The 26384-nt window shown below is 40.4% G+C and overlaps 1 protein-coding gene across 3 annotated transcripts; it reads right to left on the bottom strand.

Annotated features, from left to right (window-relative positions):
* Window positions 1-1601: 1601 nt before the first annotated feature.
* Window positions 1602-26384, bottom strand: F11 (coagulation factor XI). Of its 3 annotated transcripts, XM_001165847.7 has the most exons (15): window positions 25803-26225; window positions 24903-24958; window positions 20414-20576; window positions 19018-19124; window positions 17920-18079; window positions 16293-16402; window positions 15798-15957; window positions 12065-12174; window positions 11801-11963; window positions 11606-11712; window positions 7907-8075; window positions 6334-6509; window positions 5652-5747; window positions 4336-4475; window positions 1602-3700 (listed from the first exon to the last, which is right to left on the bottom strand). In XM_001165847.7, exons 2-15 carry the CDS (start codon window positions 24955-24957, stop codon window positions 3539-3541), a joined length of 1878 nt encoding a protein of 625 aa, XP_001165847.1. In that variant the 5' UTR covers window position 24958; window positions 25803-26225; the 3' UTR covers window positions 1602-3538. The 3 variants fall into 3 exon arrangements, with proteins under 3 accessions (XP_001165847.1, XP_054539559.1, XP_054539560.1); XM_054683584.2 differs by lacking the exon at window positions 5652-5747 and having other exon boundaries at window positions 25803-26384; XM_054683585.2 differs by lacking the exons at window positions 15798-15957; window positions 16293-16402 and having other exon boundaries at window positions 25803-26224.

Here is a 26384-nt window from a genome sequence, read left to right as displayed (position 1 = left end):
CACAAGCGTGGCTTCGTTGCCGGCTGTCCAAGAGCACTGCTCATGTCAGAAAGTGAGGCAGCTCTGGAGCGGGTCACAGACAGACTTTCTCTGAGGCTTTAGGATCAAAACTATTCAAGAACATTTCCAACTTTTAAAATTGGAAAACACAAAACTGTGTCCCATAGAACACTATGGTAAAATGCATGCCTAATAAAAGTCAATTACATTTCATTGACTCAGGGTTGTGATCAATAACCCGAGTCCTGGCACACAGGACGTTCCACTGCAGGTCGTAGGAAACGCACGGCTTAAAATGAAGGCCATTGCTGTGGAAGAGGGAAGCCCAGAGCTGGTGCAGACCTCAGCCCCTCTACCTGGGCATCAGTGACCTCGGGCGGCTTCTCATGATAAGTGCCACCACTTCCAGGGCCAACACTTCCTCATTCACGTGGAAGGGAAAGAGAAAGCATTTATTCCGACACAACATCCAAATTCTCAACCTTTGCTCAGGTTGCTGACTCTGAGCCAGTCACTCTGGTGGGGTGAAGGCGTGTGCCCACTGCCTTGGCCTGCACTGCCAGGAACTGATTCCCAGGGCAACAAGGATGCGATTCCATCAGGGAATGTGTAGGAATCAGGATCCACCCCTGGAACTGGAGATGAGGCCACTTGCACCCCAAATTTATGTCCATAACACACAGGGAGAAGGCTGGACAGCCAGTATATCTGCCACACTGAGCCACTACCAAGGTTGAACAACATAAGCTCTGGAACGTTTGCTTAGTCCTTTGGCAAGAACTCTTACCATGTTTACATGACTGCAAGGAGCATACTCTATGTTTGTCTACGTCATAACCACCAAATTAGCATTTAAGTAAACAATGAAGCGGTGAACAATTTGGTGATCTTATACACCACATTAACATCATGTCATTTATATTAATTTGTCATAGTAAGAGAACTGCAAAATAATCTACAGTGAGCTACCTTTTTCCACCTGTCAGATTGTGAAAAATTCCTAATTGTGGTGTTATGGTAGCTGGAACGTGGCCCTCTCTTACATTGCTGGTGGGAGAGAAAATGGCTACAGATTTTTGAAGAGAAATTTGGCAATATTCAAAATTACAAATGCATCTGCTGTTTTCGTTTTGTTTTTGTCTTCAGCAATTCTACATCTGGACTTTATCCTACAAATGTTCCTGCGTGTGTATGAAAGAGGGAAAGATTGAAAACAACCCAAGTGTCCGTCCACGGGGACTCTGGTTAAATGAAGTGTGGAATCCCTGCAGTGAACACCAGCCTTCCATAATGGACAGAGGCAGCCCTTCTCTCCGCGTCAGAAATAACCCAAGATAGAGGAAGCTCTCTCAGTACCCATCAGAAATATCCCCAGACAGAGGGAGCCCTCTGCGTGTCAATCAGAAGTGTGCCCAGACAGAACGTAAGTGAGAAAGGTGCTACGCAGTGTGTAGAATGTGCACTCTTCTGGTACAGAAGAGGAGATCTCCTCATTGTATATTTTATATCTTATAGAACTTTCATTAACGAATCATAGGAATATACCAGCTCTTCAAAAATTAAGACATTATACAAAGTGAAATACTAAAAACAGAAATATGTGTTTTTCTCAAATAATATGCTTCTCAGGAAAGACTTTACAGAAACATCTCTTCTTATCCGAAATTACATCCAAACCCTTTTTTTGTGTGAAGTGTTGCTTCCAGTCTACTAAGGTAATAAGCAAGTAACAAGATAGTATTGTTTGATACTCTTGAAGGCACTCTGATTTTCAATTCCAATTTTGTTTGAACCTGTCAGCATTTTGGATCTGGCCCCGTCATGTCCTACCGTCATTTTATTCTTTTGGGAACCTGTCAGCATTTTTGATCTGGCCCCGTTATGTTCTACTGTCATTTTGCTCTTTTGGGTTTTTTGTTTGTTGTTGTTTTTGTTTTGCCTTTGTCAACTTGGTGAAAAATGTCCTTCTTCCTTTCTTATCTCATAGAATCTGGTGCAGCCACTCATTTCAGCTTGAACCTATATATTTTGTGTGATTATTTTATTTTGTTGCTCATGTTAACTAGAGTATAATCTTCATGAAGCCAGGATATATGTTTGCTCACCACTGTATCTTCAAAGCTCAGCATGATGCTCTCACATAATTGTGCTCAATAAATATTTTCCATGGCCAGACGCAGTGACTCACACCTGTAATCCCAGCACTTTGAGAGGCCGAGGTGGGCAGATCACGAGGTCAGGAGTTCAAGACGAGCCTGGCCAACATAGTGAAACCCCGTCTCTACTAAAAATACAAAAATTAGCCGGGCATGATGGCATGTGCCTGTAATCTCAGCTACTTGGGAGACTGAGGCAGGACAATCGCTTGAATCCAGGAGGTGGAGTTTACAGTGAGCCGAGATCACACCACTGCACTCCAGCTTGGGCAACAGAGTGAGACTTCATCTCAAAAAAAAAAAAAAAAAAAAAAATCACACTTGATGAATTGTATAGTTGTTGGCACAGATCGAAAGCTATGTGGTGACAATTCAAATTCTAGGTTATTGAACTAGATCACAACAATAATGAGATAAATATTTGCATGAAACAGAAAATCCCAGTGCTTAGAATACAGGCAGCTGCTTGCTGAAGACTTTACTGTAGCTATCCATTTGCGCCCTCATTGTTTTTTCTCTGTAGTATGGATGCAGTCTATGGTGATTTTTGTCAAATAAATATACGATCTAGCTCTTTGGGGGACCATAGTCACAGCAGCAGCTTGTCTTAGGGAGGTGTGAGCATGCTCCCTATCTCCATCAGACTCCCCTCCCAAGATATTTTAAATAAATATACAATCCATCACAAATCATTTTTCAGGAAAGTGTATCTTCAAGATTGCCCCTAAGGTATCACTTCCAGGTAAATTGCTGCTTGTAATCCTCTTCCACACAGAAATTCTGGTATCTTCACATTCACTCTTAGCTCGTGTATACTCAAACTGATTTTTTAAAATATATATTTTAAAATGGAAATGACAAGAATTCCTGACTATTCTGAAAATCTGCCATTAAATGCAATCAAATTCTTTCTTTACAAAGAAATGTGTTCACATAGGCAGAGTGTAGATTCCTGCAAAATGGTGAAGACTGTCTCTGTTCTCCTTTCTTCCAGTTTTCATCTTTCATCAAACAAATCTATTTATGGTGGCTTCTTTTAGCAGTTCTTCTGCCTGATCCCTACTGCCACTACTTGGTTATTTTCTGGTATATCTGCCTATATAGTAATCTTCAGAAATATTGCCTTATGATAATTCTTGGACTCCATAGAAGCGTGATCAAAAACAAAGAGACTGAATGCTCAAACAAACTACAATGATCATAGAACGGGAGTTTTGGACATAACAACTTGTGACAGTTTGTTTTCTTCTAGCATTTTCTTACAAACACCAAGCCCCTTCAGCGTGTTACTGTGGAGGAAGCACGCTGGCACAGTGAACTCAACACCCTCTCCCAGCAAATCCTGGGTCCTTCAGGGACTCCAATGGCCCCTGGGAACCCATTCACACTGCTTGAGTTTTCTCCAGAATCCAGTCCACGTACTCGACCACGTTGGTGTAAACACCTGGCCGCTCCCTTTGAGCACAGCCTTCGCCCCAGCTCGTGATGCCTACCAGATGCCAGACCTCATTGTGTTTGCAGGACAGAGGGCCTCCCGAATCTCCCTAGAACGAGGGGAGACAAGAAAAGGTGCACAGATCAACTCAGACGCTTCCCATCTTCAGCACATCTTGCTCAGGCTGATTTTGCCTAAAATGTTGTCTTGGACCCTTAATATACTGCAGAGAACCTGGGTGCTTGCGTTCATCCAGTCAGTCTCCTTGCTTTTGATTTCAGTCTAAGTCAAACAAATACACTGTGTTCCCTGCTCATTGGCAGAAGACTGCTTTTTAAAATGCATTAAGCGGCCAGGCGCGGTGGCTCACGCCTGTAATCCCAGCACTTTGGGAGGCCCAGGCAGGCGGATCACGAGGTCAGGAGATCGAGACCATCCTGGCCAACATGGTGAAACCCCGTCTCTACTAAAACTAAAAAAAAAAAAAGACATTAGCTGGGCTTGGTAGCTGGCGCCTGTAGTCCCAGCTATTTGGGAGGCTGAGGCAGGAGAATGGCGTGAACCTGGGAGGCAGAGCTTGCAGTGAGCTGAGATCGCGCCACTGCACTCCAGCCTGGGCAACAGAGCGAGACTCTGTCTCAAAACAAACAAACAAACAAACAAAAAAACAAAACAAACAAAAAAACCCAACGCATTAAGCATTCCAATATGCATATATTCCATTGGCTAAGAACACTCTGTTACCTTGCAAGCGTCCTTCCCTCCTTCCCTGTAGCCGGCACAGATCATCTTATGGGTTATTTTATGTCCTCTGTATCTCTTCTGGCACTCTTCGTTGGTCACTAAGGGTATCTTGGCTTTCTGGAGAGTATTTTGTATTTTGTCTGAAAAAAATTTTTTTGGTTTGTTTGTAGAATAACCATATACAATACACATAAACATATATGCATACATATAAATATATATTATATATATATATTTTTAATTGAGATGGAGTCTCTTTCTGTCACCCAGGCTGGAGTGCAGTTGTGCAATCTTGGCTCACTGCTACCTCCACCTCCCAAGTTCAAGCGATTATCCTGCCTCAGCCTCCCGAGTAGCTGGGATTACAGGCACACACCACCATGCCCAGCTAATTTTTGTATTTTTAGTAGAGACGGGGTTTCACCATGTTGGCCAGGCCAGTCTTGAACTCCTGACCTCAAGTGATCCACCCATCTTGGCCTCCCAAAGTGCTGGGATTACAGGCATGAGCCACCAGTGATGCTGGGCCACATATATTTAAAATAAAAATCATGGACGGGTGTGGGGGCTCACGCCTGTAATTCCAGCACTTTGGAAGGCCGAGGCAGGTGGATCACGAGGTCAGGAGATTGAGACCATCCTGGCTAACACGATGAAACCCCATCTCTACTAAAAATACAAAAAATTAGCTTGGGGTGGTGGTGGGTACCTATAATCCCAGCTACTCGGGAGGCTGAGGCAGGAGAATCACTTGAACCTGGGAGGCGGAGGTAACAGTGAGCCGAGATCATGCCACTGCACTCCAGCCTGGGTGACAGAGCGAGAGTCCATCTCAAAACAACAACAATAACAAAACTCATGTCTATATAAAAATCTAGAAGGAAAAAATGTTAGATTTACTTCACAGACCTTTTATAATTACAAGTATGAAGAAGACATTATTCCCACTATTGCGTGTACCATTTTGTTAATGTTAATTAAGTTCAAAAATTAATTATGACTCTAACTGGAATGACTTCCCAAGAAAGTAATTGGATAGCAGGCTAGAACATTTACTGAAAAGTGCTAGGCTTCACATTAAACTTCATTAAATATAATTAGTCTTTAAAGAGATTTAGTCACATTTAAAATTTCCAATCAAACAGATGAGGCACCAGCCTCACTTGGGTGATTTTTGCCTCTCCATCTTTATTAATCCACTTCCTGCAACTGAGTAGTGTGACTCGAGTTGTGCTTCAGCTACATGACTTGTCAGGGCAGAAAAGGTTCCGCTCTTCATTTCCAGGATGGAGCACATATAACAACATCATTTTTACCTCTTAGTTTTCTGTACCCCCATCCAGTCACCCAGCAATCAGTGTATATTACATTTCTATCTCCTTTGGAAGGCAGGCATATGGGTCGTTGAGAATCTAAATTTAAAAAATCATGGTTTAAATATGAGACGCAAAATATATCCTCTTTTCCAGAAGAGACTCTTCTTCCACTGTACATTATCTGTGTTTTCTTCGTTTACTATATTCATTTTTTGCCTTGTTGTCGTGTATTTTCCTCCCTCAGGTTCAGCACGATATCGCACATGTGCCAGGATGAGAGGGCGAGAGAGAGACAAGCCTCACCCTCACCGCTAACTCCTCATCCAACTCACTTTGATCCTGCACAAGTTGCTTAATTGTTCTAACCTTCAATCCTTCATCCCTAAATTATCTTTAATAAATTATCTTTACTATTCCAAAGAATTATGAAATTATGTCATTCTATGCACCTGAAGAAGCCTCAGGAAAATGTTATCTCTTTACCCACATTCCCAAAATAAGTTTCAATAGCCAGGAAAGCATATCAGCCTTAACAGAATGAATAACTAGCGTTCCAGGCCCTCTCCCTTTCATGATGATAACGCATGGAGAGCTTGGCAGGGTCAGGCCGTAAGTCTAGTAGTGTTAAACATTTTATCCAGTTCACCATTGGAGACAACTTCCCGGATAAAATTCTCCATACCTGTGTAATTCACTGTGGTTTCCAGTTTCAACAAGGCAATATCATACCCGCTTTCTGCCATTTTATACTGATCATGGATTATTATTTCTTGAACCCCAAAGAAAGATGTGTCCTCTTTTATTTCAGATTGATTTAAAATGCCACTGTAGACACGCAAAATCTTAGGTGACTCTACCCTAAGGAGCAAACAACAGAGGGAAAGAAATTTCCTTTACTAAAAATAATTCCCAGACATTGTGAAGTGTGTGGCTGTTTAATTATTACTAATATTTTCTGCCAATGATGGACATTTAGGTGGAAAAAAGTGATTTTATCCTAAGATTTTTCAGGATAAAAAACATATTCACCCTATAAAGAAAATCCATTATACACAAAAAATGAATGAGCACTCCCTCCGTGCTCCAACACACACACACGCACACACCCACACACGCACACACAGACACGCACACACACGCACACTGCACAGACACACACGCGCACACACACACACGAAGACCACTGGACTCAGTCTCAATCTCGCCAGTAACTAGCTGTGACAGAAACTCAGGCAGGCTTTCTGCTACTCCATTCCCATATGTGACAGGTAACGGGAACTCTTGGCCTCACATGTGTTCTTGAGTTTAACATGAGTGTGCTGCAGACTGATTAAAAAAGAAAACCAAAACTAAAAAGCACACAAAACTGTGTCTGGAAACAACTTGGAGGATACTGAAGTAGCAAACGGAAAGTTTGGCCAACTTAACTTCCCTGGAATATATATACCCCCAGCTGGAGCCTTTTTGTTTGGCCAATGCTGAAAGTGACCTAAGTAAGGAATCCAATGTGAGGATGCATACTGAACTCCTTCTGTATTTTATTTATTTACTTAGAGATAGGATCTCGCTCTGTTGCTCAGGCTGGAGCGCAGTGGCACTGTAGTAACTCACTGCACCCTTGAACTCTTGGGCTCAAGCGATCCTCCTACCTCAGCCTTCTGAGCAGCTGGTGCTACAGGCACACAAAACACCATGCCAGGCTAGTTTTTAAATATTTTTTAGAGACGGGGTCTCACTATGTTGCCCAAGCTGACCTCAGACTCTTGGCATTGAGCAATCCTCCCACCTCAGCCACCCAAAGTGCTGAGATGACAGGCATGAACCACCACACCTGGCCACTTTCTGTATTTAAACACACACGCGCACACACACACACACACACACACACATATTAGAAATTTGATTCGGACAATGGTAAATCCTCTGTGAGTTTAGTTCCGGGCACAGTGCACACAGCGAGGCACAGAGGGAGGTATGCTCTTGCAGGGAATAACATGAAGGCCCTTGGGGATGTGAATGCGGTTAAATGGGAAGCGGAATAGCAGGCAGTCAAGCAGCCTTGCACCTGCACCTGTTCTGATGCTGGGAGACCATGAGGAGCTCTTCCTTTTTGCCTTTTTTACCACTGAAGCAATTAATTAATTTTGCAAATAAGACAATCTAATTGGTTAAAGTATTTATTTCCTAACATGCTAGTAATATTTTTTATAAATGTGTGAAGAAGATGAACTAATAAAAACAGCCGTGGTACTGACCCATAGAAACAGTGAGCGGCTGTTAATATCCACTGGTTTCCAATGATGGAGCCTCCACACAGGTGTCTCTGAGTGGGTGAGGTGGTGTGCAGGGTCACCTGCCACGGCCACTCACCACGAACAGACGCAGTTCCTCCAACGATCCTGGGCTTGATTTTGGTGGTACACTCTGCAACAGAAGCGTTGTGATGAGCAGCTTCCTACATCTTCCTTTCCATCAGTAATTATGCTCCTTCAGGAACAAGAAGAAAACCTTTCCTCAAGTCAATATTTTATCATGACCCTGAGTTACAGAGACTTTTAATCAAGCTGCCAAAGCAAAACATGCACATGAAAAATGGAATTGACTAAGTCATCTTGTAATTACACACCCCTAAGAATGTAGCCCTCCTTGTGTGGTACTACACGGCTGTCTCACCCTCCTTCAAATGATAACGTGAATGGTGTTTTTAAACCAGTGGTTGTCAATTGCAGTCCCCAGACCAACAGCGTCACCTGGGAACGTGTTAGAAATGCACATTCTTCAGCCCAACCTCAGATCCAGTGAATGAGAAACTCCAGCCTGGAAGCTCAGCCATCTGTGTTTGAACCAGCCCTGCTGGCGTTTGAGAACTACTCTTAGAAAGAAAAGGCGAGCACCTTGCCCGCAGGCTGCAGCCATTGTCCAGTTCCTGCCCTGTCCCCGTGACTCTGCTGACCATGATCCCAGTCACTCCTGCTCCACCCATGTCCAAAGTAAGACTGATCTGCTATGAACTTCCTCTGACCTTTGGCCTTGTTGACAGTTTGGGATTCTCTGGGGTCCTTGGTACTTTCCAGGGACTTTGACTCAGGCTCATCCCTCTGTTTCTTTTCTCTTGGGGCTGCCTAGACAGAACAGTGCCCTCTATTTCTACTTACTGGATGCCCGACACAAGAACCCACCCTCCCGGTTGGAGCCATGGAACACAGATGGATGGGAGTAGGGTGTTCGTAGACAGCAGTATTCTAGACACACACACACGTGCACACAAACACACGCACACACACATGCACACACACACGCACACACCTATGCGACTCAAAATTTATGTGCCTGTGGGTTGCCTGTGTAGCTTTTAAAATGCAGATTCTGACTCAGTAACATCTGTGTGGGTCCTGAAATTCTTTCTAACAAGCTCCCAGGTGATGTCAATGTTCTGTGCCCAGATCACATTTAGAATAACCAGGCTCAGGTGCTCAGAAGGCTCCGCCTCCTGAGCTAAGGGAGGAGTCTAAGTTAACAGAAGAATCACTGATGAGAAGCCGGATCCTAGAAGGTCCATTCACTAGTTTTGTGGGTGTAAAACAACCTTTCTAGGCCTTTTTTTCCTTGGTAGGAAAATGAGTGTATAATTCTGGGGCGGATTTCAAATAGGACGAGAGGATGAGAGAAGGAGTTTGGAAGGAAACAGCAGCTAACAGCAACTGAGGTGAGAACGAGCGCGATGTGACTTCGGAAGCCTGAACAGAGGCTCTCATTTTAGAGCCGGAAGGGTGAACATTCATTTTGGAGGGCCCTCCATTCTGGAATTTCTGCAAGGTGGGAAGCGTCATAAAGGTAAATTTTAGGAAAATTAATAGGTAAATAGTAACTAAGATATTTTAGAAATAACTCAAGGTACAGGTGAGAGGCCTTGAGGTTCATCCTATGCTGTTTCTCAGTTTAAACGAAATGCTGAAAATATGTGTTTAGAATCATATTTTGTGGTAAGAAATGTTTATTTTAATGGTGCTGCTATCTATCTTCAGAAAGTTAAGTTACATTGTAGACCAGTGACAGACAAGGCACCATAAATATCTCACGCAGCTATTCCCTTTCACATTAGGGGGTTATTTCATCAAATACAAGTGCAGTAAATACCTAGTTATCTAATTCACTCCCTCCAAAGTTGCACTGAAAAGACATAAGACTTTATTTTCCTTTATCTTACATTTTCTCCTGTAGCTATCAATCTATACCTGGCATATTCTGTAACTTCTACAGGCCAGAGTCTATAAATCCAACAGAGAAAACCATAATGAAGAAGGAATGGGGAAAATGCAGTCTGCAATGTATTGAGGTATACGTGCTCGTTCCCATTTTTTTAAACCATGTCAACATTACTTAACAGCAACATTTGCTAAGTGTCCCTTCTAACGCTTAGAAGTAGAAGAAAGACAACAGAATGGTGCCGAATGCTCCTTCTTGTCTTAGGGAAATTTATTGTGAGGAAAACAGAATGTATGAGATACGACGTAATTGACTTGCTTTTTAAGAAGTCTTGAGCCATCCAGAGATTTTCATCGGAGCGCCTCTAAGCTCTAGGAAGGCATAGTCTGTTAGTTAGGATACCAGTGTTGGAGGCAATATAACGTCTTTATGTTCTACAAAACAAGTTCTCAGAAATTAAGGATTGATTCGCCTTCTCGGTACAGCAGATAATCTGACACAAAATGTTTTTGTGCTTCTAAAACTATCACGAGGCAGGATTGTTACTTCCATTTTATTCATTAAATCTCAGTTGCACCTTATAGTGTATTGTAATATTGGACATTTGGCAATAAACAGTATAAGAACATGCAGCTTTATGTAAATCAATATATAGTAAAGCCATCCTAAGTTACTATGGTAATTTAAGCAGGAGTGTTTGTGGTGTGTTCTTTCCTGTTGGGGATTTTGTCCCTTAGAACAATTCTGTTTGCCTACAAAGCATCTCTCGTGACTATGCTCAGAAATTGGCCACTGGGATGGAAACACTGCTGGTTGGATTTTTATTGTAACTTTTATGTTATTACAGGTCTCGTGTAATCTAAACACTTATTTCCACCCTACCACACTCATTGTTACTAGTAAAGTTTTACCTTAACCTTTGCCAATCCCTAAGTCTCCAGAACCCTGCATGGAATCTGAATAAAGACCCTAAAAAGGAGGTGCTCCAGTATTTCTTGAATAGATACACAATTTTTGGAAGAAAATTAGTAATTTGACTAACCAAAGTGCTGATCGATAATTCCCTTACAAAGGATAACAGGAAAGATTACTGGCCTTGATAACACGAGTGTTGGCAGAGTCTGGGTCTCATTAGGAAATGCCAGTTGTGGCTGGGTGCAGTGGCTCAAGCCTGTAATCCCAGAACTTTGAGAGGCCAAAGTGGGAGGATTGCTTGAGCCCAGGAGTTCAAGACCAGCCTGGGCAACATGGCAAGACCCCATCTCTACAAAAAATTAGCCGGGTGTTGTGGTGCACGCCTGTAGCCCCAGCTACTCAGGGAGCTAAGGTGGGAGGATTGTTCGAGTCCAGGAGTTCAAGCCAGAGGCTGCAGTGAACACTGACCACATCACTGCACTCCAGCCTGGGCAACAGAGTGAGACTGTGTCTCAAAAAAAAAAAAAAAAAAAAAAAAAAAAAAAAAAAAAAACAAAGAAAGAAAGAAAACAGAAATGCCAGGTGTATAAATGTGTCAAATTAAAACATATATTTAGTTAATACTAGGCAATGTACAGTTTAGTCAAGCCCCAATATTTACCTTTAAAACATGGTCAGCTTGAGTGACAGGAGTGAAAATAATAGAAAATTGCAAAATTTGTTATTTCATGAATGTTCTCCCTTCTGTGGCTATAACTGACAGTCTTGATTGTGATGTATGCAGCATGGAATAATTCCTTCAGCTATATTTTTTCAAGTGACATTATACTCACCATTATCCATTTTACACAACCTTAACGTGTATCCAGAGATGCCTCCTCTCCCGTGAAGTATTTTAGTTGGAGATCCGTTTGAAGAAAGCTTTAAGTAACACTTGCCCCTGCAGTTGGAAACAAAACGGTATAAACATAATGCACCTCACAGGCAGACGGGACAAGGGTGTCTGCATAACCCTTCATATGGCTTACTTCCCTTCGTTGCAGGATGCTTGGGCTGGGGTATAGGTAAAAAACTGGCAGCGGACGGCATCGGTGCACAGTTTCTGGCAGGCCTCGTGACCTTTCGCAGCAACAATATCCAGTTCTTCTCCCAAGAAATCAGTGTCATGGTAAAATGAAGAATGGCAGAACACTAGACAGCAGACCACATGTCAGAGTGAGACCCTCCCTCAGCATGCATCAGCCTCCTCGGGGCTGGTCACTCTCAGCCAGAATGCAGAACTCTCAGTTTACCTGGGATGCTGTGCCTGCAGCTTTGTAGACTGAAACCAGAAAGAGCTTTGCTCTTTTTAATGCGTGTACTGGGCAATCCACTCTCAGATGTTTTAAGGAGACAAAGATTTCTAACAAAAACAAAAGGGAAGTAGAAATATATCATATCGAACACATAAGAACATTTTTACAGCACCTAGAGAAAGTAAAGTCAGCTCATGCTAGCACTTAATTGTGAAGATTTTCCTATTTTGAAAGTACTCTTCATAAACCACGGAGTCACACTCATAAACCACGGAGTCACACTCCATGGCCCTTAGGTTGCAGACAAATTTTCTAACTAAATCACCTCCATAAAAATTTTCTGAGCTTGCTCTATTGTCAGTCTTCCTAGTATCTTCCCTTTTCACTTCCTTCCTTTCAACACTCCCAGCCTATCTTAAAAATTCAAGAGTCTTCATGCTACCTAGAAACCTCCTATCCAGGGTTGCAATAGGTTTATGAGGAGATGGGTGAAGTCCGTCGTTTACTCCACACCCTGGAAGCATCTTCCTGGAAAAGAGTGACTTTTCCAAAGTAGACAAAATCACAGTCTAGAGCAAGGCTGTCCATAGATCTTTCTGCAGTGATGGAAATATTCTATGCCTGTGCCATCCAATACAGTAACTGCCAACCACATGTGGCTATTGGGCACTTGAAATGTGGCTAACACAGCTGGGAAGGTGAATTTTTAGTTTTATTTAAATTTTTTTTTTTTTTGAGACATAGTCTTTCTCTTGTCACCCAGGCTGGAGTGCAGTGTCGCGATCTTTGCTCACCGCAAACTCTGCCTCCCGGGTTCAAGTGATTCTCCTGCCTCAGCCTCTTGAGTAGCTGGGATTACAGGCACATGCCACCACACCTGGCTGACTTTTGTATTTTTAGTAGAGACGGGGTTTCACCATGTTGGCCAGGATGGTCTCGAACTCCTGACCTCGTGATTCACCGCCTCGGCCTCCCAAAGTGCTGGGATTACAGGCGTGAGCCACTGCGCCCAGCCAGTTTTATTTAATTTTAATAAATTTAAATTTAAATTACCAAGTTTGGGCTTATAGAAGCCACGTTCCTATCACATACTGTATTAAAGATCAAATGTGTTATTCCTATTCTAGGAATTGGTCAGTAAGGGAATAAGACAAAGAAAAAGAGCAGTGACTAGCACAAAATTACAAGTGACAATGGCATCTTTCTTATTTCTAAACTTCCAATGTCCCAAGGCTTGATCTTCGGACCTACTTTCTTCCCTCTCTGCATTTAACCCTTTGATAATTTCACTAGATTTTTAAAAAAGTATCAGCTGTATATTGGTGACACCTAAACACAGATGTATACATAAACCTCTCTTCTGAATTTGACTTCTATTTCCAGTTGCCAATTCAACCCTTTGCCCTAGATGAGCCAAGGGCGTTGCTTCTTCTACACTCTGCTGCTTGCGAAATCCTCCACATTCTGTCATTGGCATTTCCATCTTTCCAGTTCCTTGGGCCAAAAGTCTTGGTGCTATCACTGACTCCTTCACAATCCGTGGTCCAACCCATCAGCAAATCTTATTGGCTCTCTGCTGATAACACAGATCGATCTGGTCACTTCTCTCTCATCTCCACTCTGGTCCAATAGGCAAAGTTTTTATCTATTTAGTTCACTAAATGGTATCCCCAGCCTTCAGAACAATGCCTGATACATAATAAGCACCAAACAAATTCTACTAAATTTGTTTAGTAAGTGATGGTAACAGATATATTTTCATGTGACAGACCCGGCGCTTCTGAAATGACAGCCTCACTCAGTGGAAAGTGAGGCTCACGTGATAGGCAAGGCACACAGGGCTCCCCTTGGCTGAGTTGTCTGGAGGACAACTTTTCATCAACAGGAGGCCAATCAGGCAAGTGCTGAGGGCTCTGAGAGTTCCAATTCAGAGATATATACAAGCCAGGTTTTAAAGCTGACTTAATTTTACGGATATTTGTTTGCTTGTTTAAGTGAATGTTGTCAATGAGGAATAGCAAGCTGGGCATGGTGGCTTAGGCTTGTAATACCTGCACTGTGGGAGACCAAGGCAGGTGGATTGCTTGAGGCCAGGAGTTCTAGACCAGCCTGGCCAACATGGCGAAACTCTGTCTCTACAAAAAAACAAACATTAGCTGGGGGTGGTGGTGCACACCTGTGGTCCCAGCAACTTGGGAGGATGAGACGGGTGGATTGCTTGAGCCTAGGAAGTGGAGGCTGCAGTGGGCTGAGATCACACCCAGTGCAACCAAATCTGAGTGACAGAGCAAGACCCTGTCTCAAATAAATAAATAAATAAATAAATAAATAAGGGACAGCAACATTAGCTAGTGTACTTTTGATAATCAAAGAAATTTTCCATGCTGTTTCTGATGTCCTATGTTAATTTCCATTGGTAAGGAAACAGGGACTCAATTCTCAAACCTCCCTCCACCACCACCCTAACCCACTTGATGGAGACATTCATTTCCACCTCTCTCTCTCTCTCCACTTTGGGTTTGACATTTCACTGACATTTTCAGCTCTTTCTGTTCCTGGTTCAATTATTTTAAACAAAGCATTGGACTGAATTGTCTTTTAGTTGTCATGAAATGGAAATGGAATCTCTTCATTTCATTTAGAACTAGACAACTGCCCCTTTGCCAAGGTGGAGACCTCCAGCAATCCCACTACTGGGTACATAGCCAAAGGAAAAGAAAGAAAAAAAATCATATCACAAAGATACCTACACCCACATGTTTACTGCAGCACTATTCACAATAACAAAGATATGGATCAACCTAAGAGTCTATCAGCAAATGAATGGATAAAGAAAATGTGGTGTATAGAATAAACTATAGAATGTTACTTAGCCACAAAAAAATCATAAAATCATGTCTTTTGCAGCAACATGGATAGAACTGGAGGCTACTATCTCAAGTGAAACAACTCAGAAACAGAAAGTCAAATATTGTATATTCTCACTTTTAACTGGGAGCTAAATAAAGTGTACACAGGCACAGAGACAGTGGAATGAAAGCTATTGGAGACTCAGAGAGTTGGGAGGATAGAGGAGGGTGAGGCAGGAGAAATTATCTAATGGGAATAATGTATACTATTTGGCTACACCGAAAGCCCAGCCTTCACCACTACACAGTATATCCATGTAATACCACTGTACCTGTACCTAAAATTTATTTAGGTAAAATAATATTTATATTTATTTTAAAATTTACTGACTGGGCACGGTGGCTCAACCCTGTAATCTCAGCACTTTGGGAGGCCGAGGCAGGTGGATCGCCTGAAGTCAGGAGTTTGAGACCAGCCTGGCCAACATGGTGAAACCCCATCTCTACTAAAAATACAAAAAAAATTAGCTGGGCGTGGTGTCCCATGCCTGTAGTCCCAGCTACTCAGGAGGCTGAGGCAGGAGAATCGCTTGGACCCAGGAGGCGAAGGTTGCAGTGAGCTGAAATCATGCCACTGCACTCCAGCCTGGGCAGCAGAGCGAGACTCCATCTCAAAAAAAAAAAAAAAAGAGTCCTCGGTAATGTCGGGTTTGTGGTAAGTAGGCGGGGAATAGAAAGGGAGAGGGGCTAGAAATTCTTTGCAACTTTTATCCTATACTGACATTTAGAGTAAATTTTTAGTTACTTGGAATTTTTAATGATGGATTTTGATCAGCTATTTTTAAAAGATAACAAATTATCCTTACTTGTTAACTCCTTACCTTTGAGATTCTTTGGGCCATTCCTGGGAAAAGAAGGTAAAAAACAAGCAACCGGGATGATGAGTGCAGATTCGGCCACAGACAAAAGCATCGGGAGCCATGACACTGTCGATGTTGCTGTCTGCAAACACCGTATTAGGGAAAATGTCCCTAATACAAGCTGCGCGACGGAAGAACTATGTCAGGGACTCAATTCACCAGCTATCAGGAAAATTCCAGTCACAGTATGTGTAAATTCCATATTAAAAAATCTAAGTGTATCCCAAGATCTTTTCATTTTTTTTTTATTTGGAAGAAAATGACATGATTATTTTAAACTGGAAATTTAAATAGAGGATCTAACTGTATAGGACATGATGAAATCTATCACATGAAGAAGGTAAAGATCTTTGGGTCCGTTTCATCGTGAGCATAAGCTGGTATCCTGAGTGAGATCTACTGTAATCATCAGCATATTTAATGGTTGAATTACATCATCAAGAAGTCGATAATTACCCAGATTAGAAAGTGCACAGGATTTCAGTGAAAATCCAGACACCACTTTATCGAGCTTCGTTATTCTGGTTGGTGTCCCTGTTTGGGTGTGCTTCAGTAGACAAATATTACTGAATAAAAAGAAAAAGGAAAAGTGTCTTATTCTTCCAACTGCAAGGAGGAAAAAACATGAGATATTAAGAAAGTCCCCTTTGGAGAGAGGACCTGCGAGACCCCGAAGCATCCATCTGGGAGGCTGAATGGCTGGGCATGGTCCCAGCAGTGTTGCTAAGCACCTGTGAATTGTGTAACTTTATTTCTTCTTCAGTATAATGACAGCTTGAGAGAGTGACCACATGAAGAAGGAGAGTGCATGAATGAATGACTTCTCAAGCCCTTCTCATTTTTTGTTTTTTTTTTAATTTGAGACGGAGTCTCACTCTGTTGCCTAGGTTGGAGTGCAATGGCACGATCTTGGCTCACTGCAACCTCTGCCTCCTGGGTTCAAGCGATTCTCTTGTCTCAGCCTCCCAAGTAGCTGGGATTACAAGCGCCCACCACCGCGCCTGGCTACTTTTTGTATTCTTTTTTAGTAGAGACGGGGGTTTCACCATATTGGTCAGGCTGGTGTCGAACTCCTGACCTCAGGTGATCTGCCCGCCTCGGCCTCCCAAAGTGCTGGGATTACAGGTGTGAGCCACCGCGCCTGGCTAAGTCCTTCTTACTTTTAATGACTTAACTTTATCTTGCTTAGAAACCTCCACTTTCTTGTCTCGCAGTTCACATTCTGTTAAGTCTTAGACATAAAAACTGTCGTCTGAGCTGAGCTAAAGATAAGCCTTACAAGTCAAATCACGAATTTAGGGGTTTGGTGTGTGTGTTTTTAACCACTGTTGTTTTTGAAATAACTCGTTGATGCTTTGTTTGCTTTCTGTTCACTCCTCTTTGTGAATGTGGAGAGCAGAATGTTAAAATCCAATGTTAAAACGCAAGTATTAGTAATTTGAATGTTTTTCACTTTTCTGTTGATTCCAGATAAATGCAGTTTACTATGAAAATCTAAATCATCTCAAATATTTCTGAATATACAAATTAATAATCTATTTCCCTAGTAAATTTTTAAAGACGAGAACACAGATTTGGTTATTAGAGATCAGATAATTTTTAAATCCTTATGCGATAGATTTATCCTTGAAATATTTCGAAATCCAGTATGGAGCAGGATAAGACTTTTTACATGAGTATTTTGTCTTAGGTAAGGAACTGTTATTTAGAGAGAGAGAGAGGAGTAGGTTTTTATTTTTATTCTGTTAGACTGTAACATTTTTTAGACTGGGAAGGGCACTGACAATCATACCAATTGCAGCTGTTTCAAAAGTGCCAATTTAAAAGTGTAGCACTTTTGAAATTAGCCAAGTATATATATTTTTCTGACAGTGTTATTAAAAGATAGACTCCTTACCATAAACGAAATGCATCCAAATTAGGCTTTAAGTGTATTTTTCATGAAGAAAACTTGGAGTACTTTTATAGAAATGTCTTTTAGGGGTTCAAAATAAATGCTGGCATAAAGTTGATGGCGAAAGCTTTTTAGTAAATCACGATTCTGTTTTTCATCGACCACGCGAATGTCCTGGGGCTCACTCACCGATGCTCCAGGCTGGGAAACTGCCTTGTGGCGTACGTGAAAAAGTGGCAGTGGACGTCATCCGTGCATCTTTCTTGGCATTCTTGAGCACTCTTGGCAACTGAGCTGTTATAGTTTATGCCCTTCATGTCTAGGTCCACGTAAATGTCTTTGTTGCAAGCTGGAAATAAAAGCAGAAGACATGAGTACCTTCCAGATTCTAGGGGCAATGACCTAAGCAACTGTCCCTCCTGACTCATCCTTTCAACTTTTTCACCCACCTTTCCTCAGAGGTCTTTTGTTATATTAATCTGCAAAATTCTTATTCTTGAATGGAAGCAGTAAAAGAATGCCAATGTCCTTCTTACACTGTAACAATTTTAGACTTGTAAATTCACATTTTGATTTTCTGACCTAGCCTCTCTTCTCCCTAACTGCACTGATTATTTCACTAATTAACTGATTCAAGTATCTATTCACTATTAAGACAAGTGTCACTTCAACCTTTATATTTGCTCCTTTCAATTTGGATTAATACGTTTAATGAAGAATTTCGACTGGGTACCATGGAATCCCGGCACTCTGGAAGGCCGAGGCGGGCAGATCACTTGAGGCCAGGAGTTTGAGACCAGCCTGGGCAATACAGTGAGACCCTGTCTCTAGGAAAAATGAACAAATTAGCTGGGAATGTTGGTGCATGCCTCTGGTCCCAGCTACTCCAGAGGCTAAGGCAGGAGGATCGCTTGAAACCAGGAGGTTGAGGCTGGAGTGAGCTGTGATTGCACCACTGCACTCCAGCCTGGACAACAGAGTGAGACCCTGTCTCAAAAAAAAAAAGACTTTCATTTAAGATTTTAGGCTGGGAAATAGAAAGAATATAAATAAACAATGGGAAGTGAGGTAGTAAGATATGTCTTTCTATGAGGTAAAGAGGTTTTTACAGTGTGTTGGAGGGCAGGCATGTATGTATGCTAGTTTATACTCTACACTGAAAGAACTTCATTAAGGGGGTTTATTTCCACATAGCAGTGTTTCATTTCATAGCCTTAAAACCACATCGGATGTGGCGATATGTGTACATCACAGCTGGTATTTGTTGATTCTGAGAACATATCTTACCGCTTATTTGGTGTGAGCATTGCTTGAAAGAATACCCAGAAATCGCTGCTGTCCTATTCACTCTCGGCAGTGTTTCTGTAACACTGTCTTTCAGGACACAAGTAAACCTGTTTTTTTAAAAATACATATTAATGAATAGGAATTTATGTTTTTAAAATAATGGATCTTAAAAGTCAGCACACAGAAAGCCAAAGAGAAGGAAACAAACTACTTTATCTCATGCCAAAACAAATATTTTCTTAGCAAGATTCTGAGTTTGTTTTTTACTTCAACATCCCTACACTTAAGAGACTACATGTAATACTCCTTTCTAATAGGAACAAACAGGAATGTGTCAACTAGGGCCTGTTGGTAAAATACAACCAAAAATCTGTGTGTTTCTGTTTAGCCTGTTAGCTATACAAAATGATTTTTATATTTTCAAATCGTTACATTTTAAGTGGTGACATAAATACTTAAATAATATCCTTGGCTTTACTGTGGGTTTTGCTCACAAAGCCTAACATATTTACTCTGCGTTATTAAGAAGACATTTGCCAATCCCTGCTCTAGGTTCTGGAATAGTAAATTTTATAAGTTCTGGGTGCTATATAAATGCCTGTGAATGTAGCAATAATAAAGATGTTGAAAACTTAATTCTACAGAAAGGCTTATTATTAAATTTTCAAGCTCAGGATGGGAATACAAATGGTTGGTGGACTGTTTAAAATGTTTTAAACCTGACAAACCACCCAATGCAGTGAGTGACTCTTGGTAAGATTCTGGTTAATTACTATAAATTACATTTGAGGGAAAACTGAAATAATATAAAGGAATTCTTGTTAAATTTCATATGTCTTTTGTGTAGGATAGTGCATGTTGAAGTATTTAGGGGTAAAGTGTCATGTTTTAAAATTATTTCAAATGGTTAAACATGTATACAAATATAGGTATTGTATATTGCTATACAAATATAGCAAACATTGCAGTTTTGGTGGTGGCAGGGGATCACTGTACTGTACTTTTTTTCAAATTATCTTTTTAAATATTGAATTTTTTTCTAATAAAATAGTTGGGAGAAGTTCCAGTTTGTTGAGAGCACAACAAAAATTAATAATCGATAGAAAAGCAAAGTGTGAAATGTTTAAGAAGTGTAAAAATTGAGACAAACAGAAGAAACATACCATTAATATGAGACTATAGGAGAGGCTGGAAAGTCTACACTTGGAGGCATATTTATTCTTTTCTAAATTGCCTAAACACCATCACTTCTTTCTGTAACAATATTTCAACTGAAAGACAATGTATCTTCCAGTTGTTAATGTTAAATTTTATAAAATGGTAGATGGAAATGTGTTAAGAATAGCAATCTCCCTTTAAAAATCTGTCTCCTCAATGTAGAAACATAAGCATTTACCATCGGGTGGGATCCTCAGATGGTGATTCCGCCGTGAAAGTGAAGAGTAAACATCTTGGGTGGTAAGTGCAGACTACCTGGCAGTACTTGGCACTTGGTGTGAAAACCGTAGTAATGTCTCCTCCTTCAAAGCTGGTGTCCTTCAACAACTGAGTCACACATTCTGTGATGTAGTACATGGCATGCGTTATGTTGGATTTTACTGGGCATACATCTAATTAGGTGGTAATCTCATAAAGCCAAGGCAAGTAGCTCTACTTACCAGGAAATACGCCTGAATTTGGAAATCAAGGCAATAAACACTTTTATGTGAGTTTATTGAATGAACAGCCTCAGGTGGAAACGAAAATCACAAAATGGTACGTTGGCTTCAATGGAATTGTGCTTATGAGTGATTGTCTTGGAGACAAGGAGTGCTTTGAGGGTAATTGAATCGTTTCAAGGATCTTTACTGGCAAAAGCTGCTGCTTTTCAGGATCTCATCCAGGTCTGGAATGAGCCTTCTGCTTTTTCCTTTCCTAATTGCGTCTCTTTATCCAAACCCTGTGCTTATTTGAAACAAAGACTTCAGAGTGATCACTTTCTGACAGCATCTGATGGCTCGGGGGTGTGATAACACACATCCTCACCCCATTGAGAATAATTTGGAAACCCCACCGTGGAAACCCCACCTTTTGGTGGAAAGCAATCTTGCTACATTAAAATAGTACTTTTAAGAAGAATATTAACTGATGAATCAAATAAATGTTCTATATTTAATAATGCGGAGTGGGCGCAGTGGCTCATGCGTGTAATCCCAGCACTTTGGGAGGCTAAGGTAGGCAGATTGCTTGAGCTGAGGAGTTCAAGACCAGCCTGAGCAACATGGCAAGACCCTGTCTCTATAAAAAATACAAAAAAAAATACTAGCTGGGCATGGTTGTTTCCACCTGTAATCCCAGCTACTCGGGAGGCTGAGGTAGGAGGATCTCCTGAGCCTGGGAGTTTGAGGCTGCAGTGAGCTGTGATTGTACCACTGCAATCCAGCCTGGGCAACAGAGCAAGACCCAGTTTCTCTCTTGCTCTCTCTCATGTGCACATGCGCACACACGTGTTCTCTGTGTGTGTGTGTGCATCATGCACTAATTTTCTTAGAATATACCCCCTCCTAATTGGATTATTTAATTTTACAAGACAAATTGATTTTCAATATGCCACTAGATGGGAGGATGGGAGTGGGGTGAGCGTTGAGAAATTACCTGTTGGAGGCTGTGTTCACTACTTGGGTGATGGGTACACCAAAAGTCGGCACTTCACTGCCGCATAATATATGTATGTAAGAAATCTGCACTTACACCCCCTAAACATATAAACATTTAAAAATTTTTGGAAAAAAATTTTGGAAAAAAACTCTGCACACGTTGAGTACAGATACAATTTTTTAAAAAATATTTCACGTCAAGGTTGTTTGAGTGCATGGATGTGGAACACATGGAACACATGCTGCTTCTAGTGTCAGTAAAAACTAGTTCATCTGCTTTTGCGAACGAGCAAGTGCTTGCTGTTGTATATTGACGTTGTATCGAGACTTCTTACTCATTTAATTAATTGGCTCAAATAATTTATGTGATGGTTAATTTTGGATTTTTCTAGGTACTCAATCACATCATCTGTGAAAAACGAGAGCTTATGTTCCTCCTAATCGTTTTCCTTTTATTTCCCTTCCTTACCACACCAACAAGTACCTCCAGTTAAGAGTAAATGGAAATAATGGGAAGTATTCTTGTCTTATTCTCAATCCCTTGGGAAAGCTTTCAATATCCCGCTATTACATATTATGTTTCTTGAAGATTTTTGGTTTGGATTTTTGTTTGCTTTTGTTTAAAATATCGTTTAATAGCTGATGAAAGTTCTCTTCCATTTCCAGTTTATTTAAAGTTTTGATCATTAATAGAATTTTAGCAAGCATTTTTCGGCACATATTAACATTTAAAATTATTTTTATTTTTTATTATGACAGATAGCATACCATGTGCCATGTAGCCATCTTGAGTGTACAGTTCTGTGGCACTAAGTGTATTTACATTGCTGTGCAACCATCAGCACCATCCACCTCCAGAACTTTTCAACTTCGCCAGCTGATGCTCTGTGCCCATTAAACACCAACTCTCACCCCTTCCCCTGACCCCTCGGCCCCTGGCAACCTCTGTTCTAATTTCCGTCTTGATGAAATTGACTACACTAGGTACCTCATATCAGTGGGATCACACAGTATTTGTTCTTTTGTGACTGGCTTATTTCACTTAGTGTAATGTCCTCAAGGTTCATCCATGTGTCAGAATTTCCCTTCTTTTTATGGCTGAGTAATATTCCTTTGTATGTATGTATGTACCACACTTTATTTATCCAGTCACCTGTTGATAAACACATGGGCTGCTTCCACCTTTGAGTTAGTGTGAATAATGCTGCTATGAGATGGGTGTACAAGTATATCTGTGTGAGTTCCTGCTTTCCCTTCTTTCTTTTTGGTATGTACCCCGAAGTCACACATCTATTGATTTTTGAATGTTAAATCAACTTTTCATTCCTGGAATAAACCCAGCTTTGTCACAATATCACAATGTAATCATCCTTTAATTTTTTTAACATTCTACTGGGTTAAGTTGGATAATATTTTGTTTAGGATATTTGTACATATGTTCATAAGATAAAAGACCTGTGACTTTTTTTCCTCAGAATTTTCCTATCAGATTTTGATGTCAAGATTACCCTGACCTTATAAAATGGGTTAGAAAGGGATTATGTTGACCTCTTAAATATCTGTGTCTTCCATTTAATTAATTTCTGCGATTTCTTCTTTCTGCCTTCTGGTTTCTTAGCACTTAAGTTGCTATTCTCTGTCTTCTTGTCATCTTATATCATTAATTTTTCCCTTTTCTGTTTTCTAATGTATACATGTAAATCTATACATTTGATCTCAACACTGATTCGGTTACATCTCAAAGTTTTGATATACTGTACTTTCATTATTGTACAATTCCTTTTCTAATTACCATTGTGATTTCATCTCTGATTCATCTTAACCTAAAAAGGTATAAATACTCAATTTTCAAACATTTGCAGATTTTCAATTCCCTTTTTATTATTATTCTAGCTCCCATTCACGGTGACTGAATAACATGATCAGTATAATTTTAACCCCTTAAAATTTGTTGAGACTTGTTTCAGAGGCTTGTGTGTGGCCAATATTTGTAAATGTTCCATGTGCATGTATAAAGGACCTAAATATGTACACTATCATTCCTTGATATCTGTGGGGGGTTGGCTGCAAGACCTCCTGCAGATACCAAAATCCATGAACGCTCAAGTCCCTGATAGAAAATGGCACAATATTTACATATAACCTACTCACAGCCTCCTGTGTACTTTAAATCATCTCGAGATTACTTATAATACCTAGTACAATGTAAATGCTATGCAAATTGTTGTTATACTGTGTTGTTTAGGGAATAATGACAAGAAAAAACTCTGCACATGTTGAGTGCAGATATAATTTTTTTTAAAAAATTTCACTTCAATGTTGTTTAAATCCATGGATGTGGAACCCCTGATTCAGGGTCAGTTGTTTATGTAGTTATTGGGTCCAGTGTTCAAAATATATCAAATTATTTAGCGCTGACATATTTATCAATGAAATAACAATACAATTTCCAGATAATTATCACAAAGCAATATTATAACCTGAGCAGTAGTCTTGTCACAGAGAAAATTGAAATTATGAGCTGCGTAATTTAATATATTAAGTGGAATTTACTTTTAATATCTTCACCTAGGTTTGCGTTTTTTCACATAGGCCAGCAAAAAGAATTTACTATGCTTAAAATGCTGACAATAGTACCAGAAATTAAATATAACATGTAGACATAAGCTATTTTTCTAAAGGAATGCTTCAGCTTTCATTTTAAATAAAGAATGGTCATGGAACTAAACAATACCTATACTGATATATCCTACTTAATATTGGCTAAGAAATTTATAAACAAATTTAGCAGATGTGACATAGGGTGGAGAATTAACAGGGTAGTTAAATTATTGAAATGCATAAACTATGTATGAATAGTTACATAACATTTTTCAGTACAAAATTCCTATTTTATGTGTGTGTGTATGTTCCATTGAACTGACTGCTTTATGAAAAACCAACTAATTAGTGAGGCAAATCAAGATTTCTTCTTTTTAATATTGCTTTTAAATATCATTTAAATGAATGATGTATGTAGGCATGGATGTAGATATGGTATACATATAGACAGAGATTCCTACCAGTACAAACAATTTTTTCACCTCAATTCCTACCCTGCTTTGAAAACCTCTGGAGCCTCAGGCAGGAAGTTAATAAAAACATTTTATTTCTTTCCCGGCATAAATGGTGTGGGATTCTCCCACGTGTGTGGAGATTGCAGTGTGATTTCCCTCTCCCAGCCCATAGTTGAGATAACACTCTACTTACCACCAGAAACTGAAGTAAATAAAATGAAATGTACCACTTGATATAAGAAAATCATCCTACAATGAGAAAAAGGTGCATGCTTTTAGAACATAAAATGTAAATTTATAATTAGTTTACTGACACTAAGACTTACAAGAAATAGGGAGAGAGGGGAGTAGTTAATTCAATAGCATTCACAGGGTTCTCATTATAATGTTGAATTTTATCTTTCCCAATCCTGCAGCATTCCTTAGTATGACTGTGTGTGTAGCATTCAACTCTTACAGCTCTGCAGAAGCCGGAACCCACAGGGAAGCAGCGCTCTCCCCTCCTCCCTGCTTCCCCGCCGGCCCCGCTGCTCGCTATGTTCAGATCCTTCTCATGGCCACCATCTGACCTCTCTCCCCACCCCAATTTTTCATCTTTGTTTCCTTTCCCAATTTTTTTCCTTTCTTTCTTTCCTTGAGGCCTCTCCCTATATCTTTCAAAGAGCTATGAACGATTTCCTACTTAGAAAATTTTCTATTTAAAAACATCTGTGGCTGATACATTAATCGATTGTCTTGGTCACCTATAAATCTATTTATCTCCAGTAAGCATTAAACAGACTGCTCTAGGAAAAACGGAGTCATCAGTGAGACAAATCAAGACTTCTGATTTTTCAGTACTGCATTTGGATGTCTTTTTAACTCGTAAAACGCTTGTTACTGAGTAGACACTGTTACTCTTCTGTTGTTCCACATTTCCTCTCAGATTAGTTATGGATATTAGCGGAACATCTCTACAAAGCTAAATCAGACACATTTTAAAAATCAATCATTCTCTATTGTAAAGTGTTTTTAAATTCCTATGATTTAAGAAAAGCATTTCAAGGAGTATTTGCTTGAGAGGAATGTTAAATAGTAAGTTCTGAAACTGTACCTGAAAAGACCTTGTTGGCTTACTTGCTGCAATTCTTAATAAGGGTGCTTTTCTTCCTCCAAAATGGTCTTCATCCTCCTCTGAATGAGCTTGTGTAGGAAATGGTCACTTCACTTTAATATTTACTTGTACTAGTTCTCAATGTTATGTAACATTGTCTCTCGGTACAGCATATTTGTGAAAGTGTTAAAATCTTAGTATGTCAGAAATATACCTTGAGAGAATTGCTTGCTTTCTCAATACACTGAATTTATTTTTTTAATTTTATTTCATATTCAAACAAGTGACATACACAGGGACAGCTGTAGAACTTGATTTTGCCTGTGTGCCTTAGCAGTCACGCAATGTGCCTGCTAGCCAAAGCTGCAGTTAACCACGCTTTCACCTGTCAGCTGTTAACCATTAATTCTAGCTGACCTTGAATCTCAAAGTCTAAAAAGAAACATGGAAAGTCTAATGGATTCATTGATTTGCAATATAATGGAGGGAGGAGACTTTGGCTGCTGCGGGAGAGCGGACGGGTGGGAAGCAAAGTACAGACAGCTCCTAAGTGCCTGGCTCTTGCCCAGTCAGTTTCCCTTC

Source organism: Pan troglodytes, chromosome 3 (assembly GCF_028858775.2).
Source record: "Pan troglodytes isolate AG18354 chromosome 3, NHGRI_mPanTro3-v2.0_pri, whole genome shotgun sequence".
NCBI lineage: Eukaryota > Metazoa > Chordata > Mammalia > Primates > Hominidae > Pan > Pan troglodytes.
Note: the sequence above shows the minus strand (reverse complement) of the source record. Positions and strands in the feature narration are given on the sequence as shown.